Here is a 23265-nt window from a genome sequence, read left to right on the forward strand (position 1 = left end):
ATACATTAGTGCCCCTTCTTCCCTTACTGCACCTCCCCTCCTTACCCTTATCAGATATTAGCACCCCTTCTTCCCTTACTGCACCTCCCCTCCTTACCCTTATCAGATATTAGCACCCCTTCTTTCCTTACTAACACCTCCCTCTTTACCACTAACATATATTTGCACCGAAGTATTACTAACTCTGCTTCTTCTCCTCCCCGCAGTGGTGGTGGTGGCGGGCGACGAGCAGGAGTATCGGCTCACGCGCTACCTCATGGCAAATTACGACCCTTCCGTCAGGCCCGCCAGGAACTCCTCCCAGGCGCTCTCCGTGGTCTTCGGCGTCGCCCTGCACAGTATCATTGACGTGGTGGGTACAGACGCGCCTCGCTGTTGCGGTCATGGTGTGATAGCTAGATTACAGACTTAAGAACAGGGGACGCTTACTACATCCTTGGTCTTTCATATTAATCATGTGTTTATGTATTCTTTCCCTTGTATTACTGTCAGATCTCAGCCACAGCCGCTACCAATATTTCTTACTGGCACTACTAACACATCTGCTTTTCCCCTGCTCTCTTATTTACTAACACGTTTACTCTTATCACTATTAAAATTGCGTCCTCTCCCATCTCTCTTTCATTACTAACTTTCACTACCATTTCCAAAACGAGCTAGATTAATGAAGTTTTTACAAGTACATGGCAAGCTTAATACATTGTTAGTCTCATGTGTTTTCATTGTGTGTGTGTGTGTGTGTGTGTGTGTGTGTGTGTGTGTGTGTGTGTGTGTGTGTGTGTGTGTGCTTGAGGTGCACATGCTATATTTCCAAGTACAGGGCAGACTTATTAAATTACTGGGACTTTTGTGTTAGTCATGTTGTTGTGCATGCTGCAGATACACATACTTGGCAGCGAAAACGGTTGGTGTTCTTCGCGTAAACGATCGGAATTTTAGTGGAAACGGTCGATGTTTTCCTGGAAACGGTTGGGATGTCCGTGAAAACGATTGGGGTTCTCGCGAAAATAATTGGGGTTTTAGTGGAAATTATCTTTTTGGGGGGGAGGGGAAATAATTTGAACTTCGGTAAAAATGATCGGGGTTTTCGCTTCAAACGATCATGTTATTGGCGAAACCGGTCGGGGGCTTTCGCAGATATGATCGAAATTTTTGCCCAAACCTACTGACCGTGGAATACATGACACGAATGAGTATAAATAAATAAATAAATAAATAAATTAATGGTCAGCATGGTACACACAATCCAAACAGAAGACCATTCCTACCACATCGAAATCACTCACTCACTAACGCACTGGAAAAGGGTACACACGATAGATTTAGATTTATAGTTTAGGGGAGTGTTTTTTGTTTGAACGTTGATGTATTCAGTTTTCAAGGGCATGTGGTGTTTGGTGTGCCTGCTTCCTCTGTTTTTTTTTTTTTTTTTTCGGTGGTGGATGGGGTGTTGGTGTGGGGAGGGGGGAAGAGGGCAAGAGGCGGCATCCCTTATCAATTTTTTCTACTTTTTATTTGCGTGGAAAGTTAATTGTTTTTTGGGAAGGGGAGTTGCTCTGTTTTATTAACTTTTGCCGGGGTGTTGTTTTACGGGGTTTGTTTTTCTTATATTTTTGGCGGGCGTGTTTGGTTTTTGAGGGGAGCGGCTTCGGGCCTTTTTTTTTTTTCTTTCGCGTTTTTCTTCGTGTGTATTTTTCTGAGGGCTTTGTCATTACCTTTTTCGTTCATGGCGTGAGGAAGGGTGTGTGTGTGTGTGTGTGTGTGTGTGTGTGTGTGTGTGTGTGTGTGTGTGTGTTTAAGCGATATTTCAAGACTTTATTATCATGAAGACGGTGTTTTTTTCCTCTTTTCTTTCAATATATATTTTTTCTGGCATGTGTGTAATTCCCGTATAATAATAATAATAATAATAATAATAATAATAATAATAATAATAATAATAATGGAATTCTCTTTTCTTCTGCTCTCCTTTCTGTTTTCTTCGTCTTTTCTTTTCCCTTCCTCTCCTTTTCCTTCTCCTCCTCTCTTCCTCTCCTCCTCCTTTTCTCTCTTTCTCGTCTTTATGTCTTCTTCTTCTTCTCTCCCTTGTCCTTCTTCCTTCTTCTTCTTCTTCTCTTCCTCGTCCTTCTTTTTAATTCTTCTCCTCTACATCGTCCTTTTTTCTTTTTCCTCTTCTCTCCCTTGTCCTTCCTTCTTCTTCTTCTTCTCTCCCTTGTCCTTCTTCCTCCTTCTTCTTCTTCTTCTCTTCCTCGTCCTTCTTTCTAATCCTTCTCCTCTCCCTCGTTCTTTCTTCTTCCTCTTCTCTCTTTCGTTCTTCTCCGTTCCTTCTGTCACTCCTCTTCTACCTGCCTATCCACTACCATCACCTCTTCCCTACATTTTCTTCTCCATCACCTCCTCCTACTCTTCCTCCTCCTCCTCCTCCTCCTCCTCCTCCTCCTCCTCCTGTTCGTCTTTCATCACCACATCCAACCCTTTCATCATTACCTCCAACACCGCCACTGTCTCATTACCAACCTCTCCTCCTCCTCCTCGTCCTCCTTTTCCTCCTCGTTCCTTCCACCTTTTTTCTTTTCCTCATACTCATTTCCATTCTCCTTATACTCTTTTCAATCCTTTTCTCCTAAATTATCCTCTTCTTTTACTTCTACTTCTTTTCCTTCTTTTTCTTCTTCTCTTCTTCCTCCTTATCGTTTCCTTCTCCACCTGTCTTTATTCCTCTTTCTCATTATGTACCTCTTCATTGCTATCTTTTTCATCTTCTATGCGTCCTTGTCTTATTTTTCTTCTCCTTATCCTTCTCTCGTTATCTCCTTCTCATTCCTCCTCTTTATATTCAACTTGTACGTGTTCTTTTCTTCTTCTTTTACCCTCCTCCTCCTCCTCCTCCTCCTCCTCCTCCTCCTCCTCCCCTCCCCGCAGGATGAGAAGAACCAGATCCTCACGACCAACTGCTGGCTGACGCAGGTGTGGAGCGACGCGCACCTCACCTGGAACGCCTCGGACTTCGGGGGTATCCAGGTGATCCGCGTGCCCTTCCAGCGGGTGTGGAAGCCTGACATCATCCTCTACAACAAGTAAGGAGGGGGGGGGAGGGGGAATGTATGTATGTGACTGTATGAATGCGTGGATAGTTGTATGAATCTCACCTCAGTCTATGTAACGAGAGTGTTTGTATGTATGTATGTATGAATGGATGTATGCATGTATGAATGGATGAATGGATGAATGGATGGATGGATGAATGGATGAATGGATGAATGAATGAATGGGTGTAGAGAATCTTGATCTCATCCTATACCACAAGTGAGGGGATGGAATGTGTGTGGAAGATAGTGTGTGTCTGTCTGTTTGTCTGTTTGTATGTATGTATGTATGTATGTATGTATGTATGTATGGATGTATGGATGTATGGATGGATGGATGGATGAGTAGAAACCTGACCTCATCCTCTATGAAACAAATGAAGAGAAAATATTTGAGGTGTGTGAATGTTTGTATGAGTATATAAATTTGGATATACGAGGTTCCCAAAGGTGTGCGATTCTTAGCAAGGACGAAGTGTATGCATGAAGGAGTGTTTATGAATGTGTTCGTCTGTATGTGTGTGTTTGAAAGACGAGTCGGTGTGTGTAAGAAGCGTTTTATTATTACAAGGCAGTGAAGCATGAAGGCGTGGGAAGGCGTTAGTGTATGTGTGTGTGTGTGTGTGTGTGTGTGTGTGTGTGTGTGTGTGTGTACAGAGTGGGTTCTTCAGCGTGAAAGCCGGATGTCATCTTATATAGCGTGAGTGTGTGATTTTTTTTGTGTGTGTTGGTGGTAATAACAATTGACAAGAAGGAAGAGGAGGAGGAAGAGAGGAAGAAGAGAGGAAGAGAGAGAGAGAGAGAGAGAGAGAGAGATCTTCCATGTTCCATTTTAGTATTCTGAAAATTCTGTCAAAACACCTAACAATTTTCCACTAACAAGAACACACACACACACACACACACACACACACACACACACTATGAACCATCTCTTCCTCCTTCATTTTCCTTTTTCGGCTTCTCCTCCTCCTCCTCCTCCTCCTCCTCCTCCTCCTCTTCAGCAAGGCGACACTTTCTCAGCTTCACACAACCACCAGTTCGCACCTCCTCACCTCTTCTCCAACACGTCATCTTCACCGCCTCGTCAGCTCTCCACTAACGCCTCCTCTCCTCCTTCCTTTATGCTCCTTTCCTTCACCTCCCCTGCAGTACCTTCGTCTTATCACCTTGCTTCACACCTGTCTCATTAACGCCTCCTTAAGACTCTATTCTCAGCTCCGCCTTGACTTGAGTTCCCCGTCGACGATATACCTCATCAATTTTTTTGTTTTGTTTATTTTTTCACTCCTGTCAACACCTGTATTACTTTTTATTTCTTTACCTGTTCACCTCAGTCTTAGGAACTCTCTTTTTCTGTTTGTCTTTGGTCCAAAGTATCAAACTCTTCGAAGGCTCAGTCCATCTGTTTCAGAGGGCTTTCATAGAAGTTAGTGCGGTTCCCGTGGGTGGTTCACTGAGCCTGGCGGTAGTTTTGTAAGATTTCCGAGTCTATCATTCACTCTTCTCAATTTCGTCTTTCCTCTTTACACTTCTCTCGTAATACTTAACAGATTCCTCTTTACACTTCCAATGTTTCTTCACTATAATTTTCAAACGTAATTTTCAGTCTATCATTCACTCTTTCTTGATTCATTCCTCTTTCCTCTTTACACTTCTCTCGTAACACTTTCCTTTTAATTACGGATCCCACTTTACACTTCCATCCTTCTCTCTCTCTCTGTCTCTCCGTCTCTCTCTTTACGATTTCCCTCCATTGTTCCTTCCCTCCTCTCCCTCTAATCGTTTCCTGCCCCTCCCCACATCCCTGACATATCACCTTTATTCTTGCTCTCTTAAATATTTTTGTCCACATCATCACCACTCCCTCTCCCTCTCTGTCTCTCTCCCTTGAGTTTGCACTTCACCACCACCACCACCACCACCACTACCAACAACAGCACCATCTCCACCTTTTCCCGTCAGCAGTTTCATCACCAGTTTATCACCGCATCACATCATCACCTCCTACCTGTCATCACAAAAGCTATTCCCTCTTCATCACCTCCTCCTCCTTCTTCATGTCACCATCAGCATATTCCTCCACAAACTACCACCATCACCACCACCACTACATTACCACACCACATAACCAGCCCCGTATTCACCACCCTCCATACTCTGCCCCACACACAGCCACATGTTGTAGCAGGTAGTCACTGCTGAAAATACTCGCTCTCCTCCCGGTGACCAAAAAAGAAAATGAGTGCTACAGCATAGACTATAATTTTCGCCTTTTTTGTCTCCTGTGCCATCTAAGCATTTTCATTGTCGCGTCCGTGTCTTGTTGCGTATTCCCTGTTTGTCTTTCTTGTTACTCGTTTATCTTCTACTGCCTGTCTTCGTCCTCCTACGGTCCTCTTTTACATATTGTTCCACACTTACACCAACACTTCAATGTCACTTACACTACACAACATTCACATAAACGCATACACACACAAACACCTTTTCTATGTGTTGTGTTTGTCTTAATGACGGATATTGACTTTTCTCTATCCGTGAACCAATTAGCAGTAGAACACTCACTAAACACCAACAATATCACTACCTCACCGGCTCACCCTCTTAACACCTCTCTCCCTTTCCCCCTCCCCCACTAGCGCGGACGCCCAGTACTCCGCGGCCACCATCAACACCAACGTGATCGTCACCTCGAGCGGGGAGGTGACGTGGCTGTCTCACGGCATCTACCGCTCCTCCTGCGACATGAACGTGGAGTACTTCCCCTTCGACGTCCAGTCCTGCAAGATGATGTGGGCGTCCTGGACCTACGACGGATACCAGGTGTGTGGGGAGGATGTGGAGGAGAGGGGGATAAATGAGTGTGTGGGTGGAGGAATGGGTGGAAGTGGCTGGGTGGACAGATGTGTGTGTGTGTGGAAGGCAGGGGGGAGTGTTGGGGGGGGGGGATGAGAGTGTGGATAGGGAGGTGTGTGTGGGGTGAAGTGGTGGAAGTGGGGACATAGACAGGTGTGTGTGAGGGGGGAAAGGAGTGGGGTTAGGCAGGTTTGTGTGTGTGTGTGTGTGTGTGTGTGTGTGTGTGTGTGTGTGTGTGTGTGTGTAGCTATTTTATACCTTCCATCTTTTTTCCATCCTTCCATCTTTTTTTTTACCAGTTCTTCCATTCTTTTACCATTCCATTAACATATGTTTATCCTCTGACAGCATTTTTTCTTTATTTCTTTTTCCCTTTTCTTTTTCTTTCTTCACTTTTTCACCTCCATAATACTTCCCTGTCACCTCTCATCTCCCTTTTATGGCTCTTTATTCATTTTACCTCATTATTCTTTCTCGTTTCTCATGTTTCCTCTTCATTAACCTCTATTGTGCTTCCGTTATTTTTTCTGTATTTTCTTTATGGTTTCTTTTATTCTCTTTCTCTTAGTCTGTCTGTTTCTCTGTCTATCTGTCTCATTTTTCTCTATCTCTCACTTTCCCCTCCCGTCATTGTTTTATCCGTTTCTTTCTTGCTCTCTTTCTCTAACGTGATTTTTTGCTCTTTTTTTTTATGTCTCTGGTTAGCACTCTTTGTTCTCTCCTGCTGTCGCTTGCCACTCGTTCTTTTGTGTAATACTTTTTTCTGTTCTTTTTATTTTTCATCCTCAAACTACTTTTTCCCTCGTGGCCTCCGTATCACTTCACTGCCAAAGGTAAAGAAACACGCTGCGCAATTTTCTCGAGTCCGTTGCTCTTCCTATCAACCGTTGACCTTTCCTAATTTCCTCTCTCGCCTGTTTCCTTCTTTATCCTCTTATGGTATTTCTCTCTCTTTCCTCTTAGTCCTCTCGTCTGAATCTTTTTGTCTCCCCGGGTAGCATTCTTTGTTGTCCTCTGCTGTCTTTTTCTTCTGGTAACACTTTTATGTAATGCTTCTATTCCTTTATTTTCTATCCTCAAAGTTTTTTTTCTCGTGGTGTCAAGGTAAAAATTAAACACTTCCACTATTTTTGATCTAGTATTTATCCTATCCTTTGCTAATTTCCTCTCTCGTCTTTCTCCTCATTTATCCTCTTATGTTATCTCTCTCTCATTCCTCTCATCCCCTTGTCTGAATCTTTTCCTGGTGACCCGTGACCTTTATTTATTTCCGCCTGTGTCTTGTTTTCCCTCTCTCCCTCCCTCCTCTGCTTGGTTCCTTCTCTTTCTCTTTTCCTTTGTCACCACCACGTTCACTTTCCTCTTTCCTCTCGTGTTCTCCTCTCTCAGCCAGAACTCCTTCCTTCATCTTTTACCCTAATCAGCTGCTGTGTCTCTCTCTTTGTCTCTCGTGTCTGTGTCTCTGTCTCTCTGTCTGTCTGTCTTCCTTCCTCTTTGCCGCTCGAGTCTTTCCTTTTTCCACTACCTCTGTCACTCACACATTTCCTCACTTTCCTGTTTCTTCCATATGATTTTTGCCCTCAGTTTCTCTTTCTTTTTCTGTCTTTCTCCCATTTTCCCACTTAGCTTTTGTTCATCACTCGCAATTACTCATTTACTCATTCATTTAATTTGTCAGTCAGTCAGGCAGTCAGTAAGTCACTCACTAACTCAATAAATCAATCAAATCAGTCATTCATTAGTCATTCAATACGTCAATTATTTCATCTTTCACTCACTAAATCACTCACCTGCTCATTTACTCGCCAGATTATTCACGCACTCACTCCTCTACTCATGCCAATCACTCATTCCTTTCATCTCTTCTCCCCTTCCTTCCTTCCAACTTCTCTCCCTCTCCGCCTCTCTCCCACGCAGCGTTGCATTTTCGTAGTTTCTGACCGATAACTATAGCAAAAACAAACAAACAAACATCAATAAATAGGAGTTTTAACGCTAACTTCAATTTTCTGTCGTGATTTGGGTAGGTACGAGAGTTTGAGGCTTAAAAGTAATAAAGACGATGTGGTGAATACGATAATCTGGCAACGCTGCTCTCACCCACCACCTCCTCGCCCCTTTGTGTTCCCAGCTGGACCTGATGAAGCAGATGGACGCGGGCGACATGTCCAACTACCAGAGTAACGGGGAGTTTGACCTGGTGGAGTTCACGGCCGCCAAGAACATCACCTACTACTCGTGCTGCCCAGAACCCTACCCGGACATTACCTTCACCATCAAGCTACGCCGCCGACCCATGTTCTACGTGTTCAACCTCATCCTGCCCTGCGTCCTCATCAACGGCATAGGTAAAGGGGGACAGGTGTTGTAGTTTAGTTGTAAAGGTCTTATAAACATTACAGGTGAGATGTCCTTCACCTTATCATCTTACCTTTCTCATTAAAAGCGTCGGTGAGATGTTAGGTATCCGTCCTCATTTGCTTCATAGTCACCTGCTCTTGTCATTACCCTAATTGTCCTGTCAGGTATGTCTTGCTTTTCACTTAATCACCGTCATTACTTCTCCCTTCGTTAATGGTACAGGTGAGTGACACGTGTCCTCCTCCTTCCTTTTCTTCGCGCTGCGGTACATTTGTCTTCACCTCATGCGTGTCTCGTTCTTTGCTTTCTCACGTTTATGCCCTTTTTCTCATTAGTGGCGCTCCTGGTGTCCTCCCTCGCTTGTCTTCTCTCTTTTTTTATATATTTTTTGGTACCTCTGTCTTCCTCTCATTGATTGATTTTTTCTTTCTCTTTCTATCTTTCAGACTTACTTTCTTTCATTATTCATTTATTTCCACTTTCGGAGTTTCACCTTTGCGGGTTTGCTTTTTTTTGGGGGGGGGGGCGGTTGGCACTGAATGGAGAGGGGTTTTCAATGTTCATCTTTACCTGTGTGTTGAGATTAATAATTTACATAAGTCAAGTCAGGTGGTAAGGTTCTGTTGGTGTCACTGTCATCCCGTTGCCACTGAAAGGTTAGGTGTTGTTATGTTCACACCTTTACTTCTTTTTTTTTTACTGCAAAGGAAACAGCTCAAGGGCAAAAAAAAAAAAAAAAAAAAAAAGGAAACAATAATATAAAAAAAAGTTCGCTAATCGCTGCACTTACAAAAAAGGGTTGAGAGGAGTGGCCGAGAGAGGTCAATTCCGGGAGGAGATTAATTCTATGTATTCTTTCTTAACTGTTCTATTATTTTTCCACATTTCGTATTTGTTTATTTCCAGTTGACTTGCGGTTTATTTTTATTTTATTTCATTCATCTATTTAGCATCTCGTTATTCAGTCTTGGTTCTGTTCGAGGCGTCACTCTCATTCTTTACCGTCAAAGTAAAATCACCTGTTCTGTTTTCACCTTCTCTCGTGTTAATTAATAGATACAGGTAACGCGGTAAGTTTATTTTTGTTAACAGACGTGACTTTTATCCTTTGGTATATATATAAAAAAATAACCCAGCTCATTTCTGTTCACACCTTTACCTGCTTCGATTAATTACCGTATAGGCAGTGAGTTAAAGTTCTGTTCCAGGCGTCATTTTTATCCTTTGATGTGAAAAAAAAAAAATCCCAGTATACAAAAAAAAAAAAAAAAAAAAAAAAAAATCTAGCTCATTTCTCTTCACACCTTTACCTACTTGTATTAATTATAGCATAGGCAGTGAGTTAAAGTTCTGTTCCAGGCGTCATTTTTATCCTTTGATGTAAAAAACAACAACAAAAAAACCCAATAACTTCCGGCTCAATCCTGTCCCCACCTTTGCTTTCTCTCGCGCGCACCTGTTCCCTCATTAGCTACCAGGTGCGAATCAAGGTGCAGCTCCTATGCGTTATCCAGGTGCCTCCAGCCTTTGATTCCTTGCAGAGTTTCGAGCTCAATAATAACGTGTTCTGTTAATGCGTTGGCGAGATTCAGTTTTTCTTGCATTTGTTTTTGTTGTCGTTCATATTTGTTGTTGTTTGTTTCGTGTTTTTGCTTGTTTTTGTTGTTGTTTTTCTGTATTTTGTGTTGGTTTGTTTCCTTTTGACTTGCGCCTCATTTTTTTTTTTTTGGTTGATTTATTGTATTTTCTATTTATTATTTTTTTTTGTATTTTATTTGTTCGTCTTCCTTTGTCATTCGCTTCCTTTTTTATTATTTCATTTATATATTCATTGATTTCTTTTTTCTTTCTCTCTTGATCTCTTTCTTTCTTTCTTTGCCTATTTCTTTCTTTATTTATTTTATCTCTCTTTCCCTCCTTTGACTTCTGCTTTCTTTTATAGTATTTCATTTATGTACTCATTGATTTCTTTTTTATTTCTCTTTCTCTTTTCCTTTTTTCTTTCTTTCTTTTTTTCTTTTTTTCTTTCTTTGTCTCTCCTTTACTGTGACTTCTGCTTCCTTTGTTTTATTATTTCATTTATATATTCATTGGTTTCTTTATTCTTTCTCTCTTTGTCGTTCTTTATTTCTTTATTTCTTTATTCATTTATTTATTTCTCTCTTTCTCTCCTTCCTTATTCTATCCTTTCGTCCTTTCATAGTTCTCCCTTTCTTCTCCCTTTTTCTAACCTCTTTCTTTCTTCCTTTATCATATTCATACCCTTTTATCGTTCAGTCAGATGTATTCATAGTTTACCGTATTCGTCCTTCCTTAATTAACACCAGGTGGGTCATTAAAAAACAGGAGCATTACATAACCTTCATAGCTATAAGGCAACATTAAAAGCTTAGTGTTATATTATTAGTGTCCATAATACGGTAAGTTTTTAGCGGTAGTCATGTTTAGTAAAGTTAATAGGCTATTCTCATGTTCTTTAAATTAGTTTATGGAATAATACTTTGACGTTAATCTCCCTACCACTCCGTTATTATGTACAGGTGTGTGTGTGTGTGTGTGTGTGTGTGTGTGTGTGTGTGTGTGTGTGTGTGAACAGTGTGCCATTTCTCTATTTCTGTCTCTGAATTATTAAATGAATGAAAATGTAAATAAAACAAGGAAGAAGAGCGACAAAATAAAGTATAAATGAAGCTGAAAATAAAAGGAGAGAAGATAAAGGAAAAAAAAAGAGGTGAAATGGAAGAAAGGAAGGAGGGAGGAGAGGAAGAAAAAAAAGGAGGAAGGAAGAATGGAGAAGTCAAGAAAGAGAGGAAGGAGGCGGCAGAGGGAAAGAATGAAGGTGGAGAGAAAGAGACAGAGGGAAGGAAGGAGGGAGAGAGGGAGGGAAGGAGGGGAGGGAAAGAGCAGGCTAACCGCATAACACAGACTCATAAGCAGTTAACACGGTGAATATAACCCTTTTCTCTCTCTCTCTCTCTCTCTCTCTCTCTCTCTCTCTCTCTCTCTCTCTCTCTCTTTTCCCTTCCTCCTTCTTACGATTTATTCTTCTCTCATCCTCTTTCTCCTCTTCCTCTTCCCTAACTTTCTCCCTCTCTCCTTCCTCTCTTCTCCTTCTCTCTCAGTCTTTTCTTCCTCCTCTCCTTCTCCCACTGTCGCTTAATCACCCTCTTCCTCTTCCCCTTTCCTCCTTAAGAGTCCAACTTTTTTCTATTTCATCCCTTCCTCTTCTTTTTCTTCTTTCTTTTCGTCCTCTTCTTGTATTTTCATCTCTTCCTTCCTTCTCTGTTTTTTGCTTTCTCCTTCTTCTGTTTCGGGGAGGTAAGGGAGAGAAGGATGATGAAAGAAGAGAAACGAAGGAGGAGGGGCAGAGAAAGGAAGGAGAGAAGGAGTGAATGGAGGAAGGACAGATGTAGGAAAGGAGAACAAAAGCAAAGGATGGTAGGTAGGGAAGGGAAGGAAGAGGGAACAAAGGATGGAGGGAAGGAGTGAAGGAAAGGAGAGAAGGAAGGAGGGAAGGAAAAAAGAAACAGAATGACCAAGTAAAACATAATCGTAAAGACTTGACACACCAGCTCTCTCTCTCTCTCTCTCTCTCTCTCTCTCTCTCTCTCTCTCTCTCTCTCTCTCTCTCTCTCTCTCTCTCTCTCTCTCTCTCTCTCTCTCTCTCTCTCTCTCTCTCTCTCTCTCTCTCACACACACACACACACAGACACACTTCCATTCTTGTCCTGGCGATAGGCCAGCGAGAGAGAGAGACCACGTGTTTTGCCTACCGATTTAATTAAGACCCGCCTGGTGTGAAGGAAAAGTGGGACTCGTATGAAAAAAAAAAAAAAGCAAAAAAAAAAAAATACGCAGCTAATTCTCTTTCGTTTTGAAGGAGAGAGAGAACAGTGATGATGTGTTTTTAATTCCTCTTACTTTTCATACCCCATTCTTCCTCCTCCTCCTTCTCCTCCTCCTCCTGGTCATCCTCGTCTTCATATTCTCCTTCTTTCCTCCTCTTATCCTTCTCTTCCTTCACACGTTCTTCTTTACTCCTTTCTTTCATTTTTTTCCATTAATCTTTCTTTTCCTCCCTTCTTAATATTTCATCCTCTTTTTTTCTTCTTATTTCCAACTCTCTTTTGTCTCTCCTCTTCCTTCCTTCGTCACTTTTCCTCACTCTCTCCTCTCTTCTTACTTCCTCATCCGTCATTTTTTCCTTCCCTCTTCCATCCGTTGACCTCCTTTACCTTCTGCTTTTGTTTTTCCCTCTGATCCTCATCCGGGTCTGTTTTAATATTGATTTTTTCCTTCCCTCGTTTCCTTCCTTCTTTTTCTTCTTTTCCTCCTTTCCCGACCGCCAACGCCATGACCTCCACTTTTTCTCATTTTTCGTCCTCTTTCTCCTGCTCTTCCTCCTCTTCCTCATCCTCCTAAATCATCTTGCAACACTTCCTTCCTCTTACTATCAACCTCTTCTCGTCTTTTCTCATCCTTCGAACCCTTCTGCCATCACCTTCTTCCTCCTCCTCCTCCTCCTCCTCTTCTCCTCCTCCTCCTCCTCGTCCTTGTCCTCGTCCTCCTTCTCCTTCTCCTTTTCGTCCTTGTTCTCTTCCTCGTCCTCTTCCTCATCCCTCAAACCTTTCTGCCAACATCTCCTCCTCCTCCCCCGCAGCCCTGCTAGTGTTCTACGTCCCCAGTGAGTCGGGCGAGAAGGTCACGTTGGGCATCTCGGCGCTGCTCTCCATGACCGTCTTCCTCATGACCATCAGGGAGTCGCTGCCGCCCACCGAGAAGACGCCCCTCATTAGTAAGTGTGTGACCTTGACCTGACCTTTGACCCTTGAACCTTTGACGTTTGACCTGTTAGTTAGTTAGTTAATTTATTGCCCTCATTAATAAGTGTGTGACCTTGACCTGAACTTTGACCCTTGACTTTTGACGTTTGACCTGTTAGTTAGTTAGTTAATTTATTGCCCTCATTAATAAGTGTGTGACCTTGACCTGAACTTTGACCCTTGACATTTGACGTTTGACCTGTTAGTTAGTTAATTTATTGCCCTCATTACTAAGTGTGTGACCTTGACCTGACCTCTGACCTTTGACCTTTGACCTGTTAGTTAGTTAGTTAATATATTGCCCCTTACTTTACTTAATTACCCTCTGATTAAGGACCCTTGACCCTTAACTTGACCCCTTCCTTTTAACTTTGGTCTGACCTTTGACCCTTTGATCTGACCTTTGACGCTTAACTTGACCTCCTCCTCTTGACTTTGACCTGACTCTTGATTTGTGACTCTAGATATCCTGTGTTTGCTTGTTTGATTGTGACCTTGACCTCACCTCTCAATCTTGACCCTTAACTTGACCTCCTCCTCTTGACTTTGACATGACCCTTGACTGTGACCCTAGATAGGTTGTGTTTGTGTGTGTGTGTTTGTGTGACCCTTGAACTTTGACCACTTTGACAATTATTGACCTCATTCTTGATCCTTGATTTTAAATAGCTTGTGTTTGTGTACGTGAGTGTGCGTGTGGGTGACCAAAAATCGGGTGACCAAATTTTCAGCATTTGGTCACCTGAGAATTTGGTCACCTCAGCATTTGGTCACCTCAGAATTTGGTCACCTCAGCATTTGGTCACCTCAGAATTTGGTCACCTCAGCATTTGGTCACCTCAGAATTTGGTCACCTCAGCATTTGGTCACCTCAGCATTTGGTTACCTCAGCATTTGGTCACCTCAGCATTTGGTCACCTCAGTTTTGGTCACCTCAGAATTTGGTCACCTCAGAATTTGGTCACCTCAGCATTTGGTCACCTCAGCATTTGGTCACCTCAGTTTTGGTCACCTCAGAATTTGGTCACCTCAGAATTTGGTCACCTCAGAATTTGGTCACCTCAGCATTTGGTCACCTCAGCATTTGGTCACCTCAGCATTTGGTCACCTCAGAATTTGGTCACCTCAGCATTTGGTCACCTCAAAATTTGGTCCCCTCAGAATTTGGTCACCTCAAAATTTACTCACTAAAAATTTACGTCAACTCGATATTTCCTCAACCCAAAATTTCCTTCCCATAAATTTTCCTCACCTTCTTATTGGTCAGTTAGCGAACAAGAATAGGACCATAATATTTCTTAGCAACTGGATAATCCCTTGAAAAAACAAAACAAAAAGGGGAGGGAGAAGAAGAAGCAAAAAGACAATAAAGAAAAAGAAAGAAGGAAAAGACGAGGAGTACCAGAAACAACAACAACAAAAAAAATTCCTATTTCTTACCTTTTACCATCTTGTTATGTATTTGAGGTCAGGTGTTTCCCACGTAATTGCCTGGACTTGACGTTACCTGCTTTTTTTCCTCACCTTGGTCGTGCCAGCCGCGGGTGTGAGCTTAAAGGGGGAAAAGAGCTAAGCCGCGGTTGATACGTTTGCTTTAGAATATTGCAATCATATTTCTTTTTATGTTGTGTTCATTTTTTCTTTCGATCGTGGATGTGAGTGTGAGTTTTTTTTCTGCTTCGTTTTCTGTCATTGATTGTACGACTTTTTTCTATGATTTTTTTAGTAATAATTTTTTACGATACCATTTTTGCTATTACTACTACTATTGCTACTACTACTACTACTACTACTACTACTACTACTACTTGCATATCTACCTACCTACCTACAAACCTACCTTCAAACTACTTACCTACATAAATACATACATAAATCCACGCATACAAACATACACGTACAGATATACATACATACATAACACACATACCCAAACATTCACCTTCATACATTCACACACTCATACATTATACATACATACATACATAAACACAAAAATACAAATATAAACAGCGTCTTTCAAGTTAAAATGCCGTGCCCGCCCCCTGCCTCCATGCATTCCGCCTCACAAACTCCCGCCATCCGTCACCTCCGTCGCCCCCTCCGTTCCCATTCCTGGTTGGCTTCCCGGCGCTGCATTCCCGGCGTCTCCCTCTGGCTCGTTAGGGTGCGAATAACTATTAGAATTTGATAGTAAGGTGCAAGTTTAGTGGTGGTGATGATGGTGATGTTGATGGTAATGACGACGGTTGTGGTGATAGTAATTTAATAATGATAATGACATAAAGGAGATGATGATAATGACGATGATTGTGATGATAGTAATGTAATAATGATAATGACGTAAAAGGGAGGGAGAAGAAGAAGCAAAATGAGAATAGAGGAAGAGCAAGAGAAGAAGAAGAAGAAGCAGAAGAACAAGAAGAAGAAGAAGAAGAAAGCAAAGAAGGAAGCAGATAAGAAAGCAAATAAGAAAATGAGAAAAAGAAGAAGAAGAAATCAGAGAGAAGAAATAATAGGAGGATGAAGGAAAACAACAACAACAACAACAACAACAACAAAAGCAAAAAACAATTACGAAAACAACAACAACCGTACCCATAATAACACCATCTCCTACAACAACAACAACAACAACAACAACAACAACAACAACAACATTAAAAGAGCAACATAAGGAGGCAAACCGACGCACTGCACCACAACACAAAGCAACACAAGCTCCATCTCCCGCAACACATAAAACACTAAGAGAGAGAGAGAGAGAACTTAACGGTCCATGAAAGTCAAGCCTTGGCCACACCACAACAAGTCTTGCCCGCGAAAAACTGACCAATTTGAGGCTTTAGTTATGTTCTCATTTCCCTTTGGTCTCTTCCTCCTCCTCCTCCTCCTCCTCTTCCTCTTCGCTCTCCTCCTCCTCGTCTTCGTCATCCGTTTTCTTCGTCTCGTCCTCTTTCTCGTTTTCTTTCTCGTATTGTTTTTGTTTTTCTTCGTCTTTTTGTTTTGTTTTCTTCTTATTTTTCTTTTTCTTTTCTTTTTCTTGTTCTCGTTTCCTTTTTCTTTTTCGTCTTCTACTTTTTCATCATCTTTTACTTCTTCCTCTTCCTCCTCCTTTCCTCTCCTCCTCCTTCTCCTTCGTTTTCTCTTCTCTTCTCTTACCTTTTTTAATCTTTTTACAACAATTTATTTCTCTTAGTTTTAAAATCCTCTCACGCTTTTGTACGTTCCCTTTACAAGCTTAATTCTTACATAATGAGTCCCATCTTTTATTCATTTCCACTTAATTCATTTTTATCACACATTTCATTTGGTCTCCATTTGGCTTGATTAACTTTCTTTACATCTTTAATATTTTGTGCTGTTTTTTTTATCATAACCTTATTTTATCTCTACTACCTACGTTATCTTTTTCTCTGTTACTATGGTATCGGGGAACCTTTAAATCTCCTTGTGTGTAGAGGGCGCCACTTAGCTGCTTATGTTGTCTGGACCTGTCGACTTAGCTTCATAAAAAGAGAATAGTAAATACGGTGGCGCCCTCCACTTTGAACAGGCTTTTAAAGTCACCCAGATTATCCTCACCTTTTTTCTCTTTTTTTTTCTGGATTAAAATTACTCGTACATAATGGTATTCTTTTCTGTATATATATTTTTTCCCGTCACATGTTTATATATTTACATTTTTTTCTTAGAAGTTATTTTAATTCGGCATTGCAATAGTTTTCTCTTTTTAAGCCTCCGATAATGTGTGTTTTTCTTCATCATTTTGCTTTTCGTTCGTTCCTCTCATGAAAATTAATGTCCTGCGTAATCCCTTCACCTCCCGTTCATTTCGGCGCCAATAATTACCAATGCATAATTCAATAATCACTATACCAGTCTATCAATACCGTTCATTTACTCTATCGGTATTCCATTTTCGCTTTCATCAGGTTTATTCAGTCGCTTCTCCTTCCGTCGTCTTTAATTGTCTTGCCTTCAATAAGCTCTCGGTAAGGTTTTCTGCATACTCTTTTTTTGTTTTTAATTATTCCAGCCGTCTTTCGTTAATGTAGGTTGTGGTGATTCTTTCGTAAAACTCTCTATGTGTTTTTGGTAATCCCTTTTGTCTAACGTTTCTTTAAATTTTCCTCTTTTTCCTAAACCCTAAATTTTCCTCTATTTTGCCAACCTGTTTTCCCTTTTTCTAACCTCGATTTTCCTCTTCATAAACTTTATTTTTATTTTTATTTTCTAAACCTTAAATTTTCTCTTCACAAATTTTTCTTTTTTTCCATAGACCTTAAAATTTTCCTCTTTCTACTTTTTCTAAACTTCAAATTTTACTGTTTTTTTTCTTTTCTTAAACCTTAAATTTTCCTCCTCTTTCTCCTTTTCCTAAACCTAAATTTGCTTTGACACTTTTTTCCATTTTCTAAACCCTAAATTTTCCTCTTTTTCGTAATCTCTCGATGGTGTGTCTGCGTGATCCCTTCGCTCGTTGTTCATCTGTTTTTATCGATGCGCCCTTTTATAAACCCTTCGTGACGAGTTGCGTAATCCCTTCACGTATCGTATTCATTGACCCCTTCACTTCCCTTTCATAAGTTTCATCGGCTTTCCGTTTACCTCTTTTCGTGTGTTTTTAATCCATTCACCGTTCGTTCATTTTCATAGTCCTCTTTTCCGTTAAACCCTTCGCTTCCTGTTCATTTGTTTCACCGACTCTCAGTTATCTATACATCCATTCAGTTTTCCTATATTTCATCAGTCCTTCCTTCCATTAAACCCTCTGTTCCGTGTTCCATGTCGTTCCCTCACCATTTATTCCTATGTTTCATCAATTTTCACATGTTTTCTTTTATCCATCCTCTCTCGTTCATTTCATCAGTCTTTAAAAACCTCACTCCAGTCATCTCTGTAATTCCTTCACCTTTCGTTCCTTTGTTTCATCTGCTTTTGTTTTCTTTCATCCATTCTCCTTTTCTTCATTTTATAACTATTCCTCTTCCTTTAAACCCTCTGTACTCTGTCCTGTATAATCCCTTCACCATCCCTTTATCTCCTTTCATATATTTTCTTTTTATGTCCATTCATTTTTCGTTCATTTCGCCACTCCTCTCTTCCTCTAAACACTCTGTATTCTGCCATATACAATCCCTTCACCATCCCCTTCATCTGTTTTCACTTGATTTCTTTTATATCCGTTCACTTTTCCTTCATGTTATCAATCCTCTTAATTCCCTCTCTTTCGTAAACACACTCTCTGGTATATGTATCTCCATCATCCGTTCACTTGTTTTCATTGCCTTTCACGAGTATTTCTTTTTTAACCATTCACCTTTCGTTCATTTCAATACCTCTCGCTTCCGTTAAACCCTCTATATAATTCCTTCACATCCATTCCTTTGTTTCATCGGCTTTCACATTCTTTTTTTTCATCCGTTCATTCGGTTTCGTTCATTCTATCACTCCTCTCTTCCTTTAAAGCCTGTGTACTGTGCTGGGTCCCGTCACCTGCCCTTTACTTTCCCGCTGTTCCCTGCACACTCTCCGTTCACGCGCGGGGCTCAGGCCAGGACGCGCCGGCAGCTCGCTCTCAGTAATTCCGGGTTATGTTGCGGACCTGCTGTGTGGGTTGATCCCTTGCCCGGTGTTCTCTGGCCTTTGCGTTCCATTGACCGGCGTGTGGAAGTGTTGCATGATTCTGCTTTGTTGTGTTGCGTTAGTGTTTTGTTTTGCTTGCTTTTGTGTTCATTGCGGATACATGTGTTTCATTTCGTAGTTGTTTGTTTTGTGTCTGTTGTTGTATATGTTAGTGTTTTCCATGTTTTTACTGTCTAATATTTTTTCTCTTACTCATCTCAACTCATCTCATCTAATCTAATCCCATCTCATCTCATGTCCACTCGTCTCTTATTTTCAAAGGAGCAGCGCCTAACGGACTTTTATTTTCTTTTTCCCTTGAGCTGCCTCCTTAACTCCAAGAAAAATACATTCTCTCTGCGTTTGAAATGTTGGAATGTTTCAGCGAAGTTTGTGTTATTATTTTTGTTTTTCTTGTTTTCTGTATTCTCTTTTTAGCGTTGAATGTGTGAGTGAGGTGTTGCGTTATTTTGTCTTTTTTTTCCTCTCTTCCTTTTCCTTTACTTATTTCTCTGTCTCCTTCTTTTTTAATCTTTCTTTCCTTCGTTTCTTCTTTTTTTGTCTCTTTTTTCTACTTTCATTCCTTCTCATTCTTCCTCTTTCTTTTTTCTTCCTTATTTTCTTTCTCATTTTCTTATTCTGTTTTTCTTCCTTTCATTCTATTCCTTTTTCCTCCTTCCTTTATCTCTTACTGTCTTTCCTTCTCTTTTAGTGTTGAATATGTAAGTGAAGTGTTGCGTAGTCATTTTACCCTCCTTTTTCAACTCACAGCGAATATGTTCTTTTATTCATCAATTTATTTACATTTTCGTTGCGAGGAACATCAAACGCCACCTTCGCTTTGTGTCCGCGGAGTACATTGGCCTTCCACACGGCTCTGGCGCAACAACCTCGAGGATTAGTAACAAAAGAGCGTTTCAGACAATCACGGCACAAAGACTGGGCAAGACTCACCGGTCCACCGCCACCATTGGAAATAAATATAAACAAATGGTTGAACGAATGAACAGAGCCACACTGAGCTGGAAAAAAAGGTAAAACGTAACGCAAGGCTTCACTAACATATGCAGCACTAAAAATAGAAAAAAAAAGGTGATATATTGTTTACCTGTATATGCAAAACAGTTCACCGTCACCTGTGAAATTATATACACAAGTGGATGAAGGAAAGGATACAACCACAGGGAGATGGAGGAAAGAATACAACCACAGGGAGATGGAGGAAAGAATACAACCACAGGGAGATGGAGGAAAGAATACAACCACAGGGAGATGGAGGAAAGAATACAACCACAGGGAGATGGAGGAAAGAATACAACCACAGGGAGATGGAGGAAAGAATACAACCACAGGGAGATGGAGGAAAGAATACAACCACAGGGAGATGGAGGAAAGAATACAACCACAGGGAGATGGAGGAAAGAATACAACCACAGGGAGATGGAGGAAAGAATACAACCACAGGGAGATGGAGGAAAGAATACAACCACAGGGAGATGGAAAAAAGAAAAGAAACATATCGCAAGACTTCATTAACACATTCAACACTTAAAAAATAATAAATAAAGGAATCGAGCCACAGCGCGTTGGTAGAAAAGAGATACAACACACCGCAAGACTTCACTAGCGCATGCAACACTAATAGAAGAAAAAGAAGGTGATGTTTTTTTCCCTAGATATTTAAGCCAATTCATAATCACATTTGGAAATACAGTAGAATGTTTTTTTCCTAAATGTGCAAACCAGGGAAGGGAAAGGAAAGAAATGGAATGGAATGGAAAGGAAGGGAATGGAAGGGAAAGGAAGGGAATGGAAGGGAATTGAAGGGAATGGAAGGGAAAGGAAGGGAATTGAAGTGAAAGGAAGGGAATGGAAGGGAAAGGAAGGGAATGGAAGGGAAAGGAAGGGAATTGAAGGGAAAGGAAGGGAATGGAAGGGAAAGGAAGGGAATGGAAGGGAAAGGAAGGGAATGGAAGGGAATTGAAGGGAAAGGAAGGGAATGGAAGGGAAAGGAAGGGAATTGAAGAGAAAGGAAGGGAATGGAAGGGAAAGGAAGGGAATGGAATGGAAAGGAAGGGAATTGAAGGGAAAGGAAGAGAATGGAAGGGAAAGGAAAGAAAGAGAAGGAAAGAGAAGGGTTTGTGAAGGGAAGGAAGAGGAAAGGAAGGGAATGGAAGGGAAAGAAAGAGAAGGAAAGAGAAGTGTTTGTGAAGGAGAGGAGGAGGGGGAGACAAAGGAAGGCAGGGAGACACACTGAGAGACTGTACGTGCAGAATATATTTTTCCTAGATCTGCAAACCGGTTCATTATCACCTTTGGAAATACAAGATCCTATTATTTCTACATATGTTAGTCGGAACGTAATGGACTTATCTTTAAGCCCCGCTGCCTTGTACATCGTGACTATGACGGCGAAAATAATGAAGATATAATACGTGATTAATACAGGAGTCATTCCAGATTAATAAACGCCTGACAAAAAAAAAAAAAGAGGTTGTGTCGTAAAAGTCGTGGAAGTCATATTAAATGATGAAAATTGGATGTTAATTACTCGCCCAGGTAAATGAATATATAGTTTGCCTGTAATTAAACGGTGAATATAAACTCCCAAGCTTTTAGAAGAACAAATTATCGTGAAAATACAGCGTCTGCATACAACAACAACAACAACAACTAATTGCTACCGACAACAACAACAACAACATCAACAACAACAACAACAACAACAACAGCAACAACAACAACTAATTGCTACCGACAACAACAACAACAACAACAACAACAACAACAACAACAACAACAACAACCACAACCACAACCACCAGAACTACAACAACAAGCACCTCTTCCGCCTCAGCTTCATCCCCCTCTGTTTCCCTTGTGTCTGTTATGTCTGTTTTGTTCTGCTCCGCGTAAATAACACTAATTTCAATCTTGCTTCCCACGCTCAGAGAAAGAAAGAAATAGAGAGAAAATAAAAAGAAAAACAAGCCATCCTTCCTTCTCCGTGCCCTCGTTTCCTCCTTCATCTCCTTCTCCTCCTCCTCCTCCTCCTCCTCCGCTAAGTAGTGTGGGTTCGGAATAAATAAAGTTAATATTAATTCACCTCATGATGACATTAATTTGCACGCACGGACGGTCTTTCCCTCTGTCTCCCTCCCTCCCTTCCTTTGCCTCCCCCTCCCACTCCCTCTCCTCTCCATCACATCTCTTCCTCCTCCTTCCCTTCCCTTCCCTTCCCTTTCCTTCCCCTCCTTTCCCCATCTTTTTCTCATCCCTTTCTTCCCTTTCCCTTTCCTTCCATTTCTCTAGCCCCCATTCTCTTTCTTTTCCCGAACGTCTCCTTCCCTTCCCTCTCCTTCTCTTCCTTTCCTTCCCTTTCCTTCCCTTTCCTTCCATTTCCTTTCCCTCTCCTCCCTTCACCTTAGCTCAGCTCTATCCTATTCCATTCATCTTCCATCCTTTATCTCCCCTTCCATTTCCAATCCCTTTCTTCCCTTGTCCTCCCCTACCTTCCCCTCCCGTCTCACCCTCTCCGCGCCTTTGAAACATAATTTAAATGGGGAATCTTCGTTAATATTTCCGCCTTAAAAGAGACAGAAAGGAAGAGATGAAGAGCTCAAGTCTGTACAGTTCGTAGCGTGGAGTGTAAACCGACGTACATGTAATTTTAATTCTCGGTAACAAAGATAAGTGAAAGGCTGTACACATGGACGTAGATCTTCCTTTCTTCCTCCGTCACTTCCTTCCCTCCCTCCCTTCTTTTTCTTTTTCCCTTCGTTTTTTTTCTTTCCTTTCTCATTTCTGTTCCTGTCTTTCCCTCTCTCTTTTCTAGTACTTCTCTTTCTTTTCTTCCTCCTTGTTCCATTTTTCCTTTCCTCTCTTCCTGTTTTACTCTCTCCCTCTCTCCCTTACTGTCCCTTTCTTCCTTCTGTATCCCTTCCTGTTCATTTTCTTCCTTTCCTTTCTTCTCTTTTTTCCCTTTCCTCTCTCCTTTCGTTTTACCTTTCTTCCCTTTCTCTTTCTCTCCTTTTCCTCCTTTTTCTCTTCCTGTCCTATTCCTTTCCTGTCCCTTTCCTCCGTTTCTCCTTTCTCTGAGCCTCTACTTCCTCCTCTGTCTACTTTCCTATCCCTTCTTCCCTCTCCTTTGTTACTTTCCTCTCTCCCTCTCCCTTCTCGCTCTTCCCTTCCTCCTCCTCATCTGGCGTAGACATAAGCCGTGGTGGTTGATTTTGAAGCTCTAATACCCTACTAAATGAAACACACTCACACACTGGTATATATCCTCGCGCGAACACCAGCCAGCCAGCCAGCCTTCATCTCCTCCCCCCCCCCCCTTACCTGTGTGCCGGGGTGGGTGTTCGAAGTAGACGAGTGGATGTTGCGTTGAGTGGAAGAAACATTTATGAATTCTCTCCTTGTCTGTCTGTCTATCTATTTTCACATCTCTTTTCGTCACATCTTCCTTCTGCCCCTCATCCCTGTGTTTGTGTGGGTGTTGAAAGCTA

The 23265-nt window shown here is 41.4% G+C and overlaps 1 protein-coding gene across 1 annotated transcript in view; it reads left to right on the top strand.

The window, feature by feature from the left end:
- The first annotated feature begins 65 nt into the window (after positions 1–65).
- LOC126992197 (neuronal acetylcholine receptor subunit alpha-7-like) overlaps positions 66–23265 on the top strand; it is a 40986-nt gene continuing 17786 nt past the window's right edge. The window contains exons 1-5 of the mRNA XM_050850856.1: positions 66–352; positions 2923–3077; positions 5729–5912; positions 8077–8293; positions 12967–13101. Coding sequence (XP_050706813.1) covers positions 257–352; positions 2923–3077; positions 5729–5912; positions 8077–8293; positions 12967–13101 — 787 coding nt within the window. The 5' untranslated portion in view covers positions 66–256. The remainder of the gene's footprint in view (positions 353–2922; positions 3078–5728; positions 5913–8076; positions 8294–12966; positions 13102–23265) is intronic.

The sequence above is a fragment of the Eriocheir sinensis genome, unplaced genomic scaffold (assembly GCF_024679095.1).
Source record: "Eriocheir sinensis breed Jianghai 21 unplaced genomic scaffold, ASM2467909v1 Scaffold416, whole genome shotgun sequence".
Taxonomy (NCBI): domain Eukaryota; kingdom Metazoa; phylum Arthropoda; class Malacostraca; order Decapoda; family Varunidae; genus Eriocheir; species Eriocheir sinensis.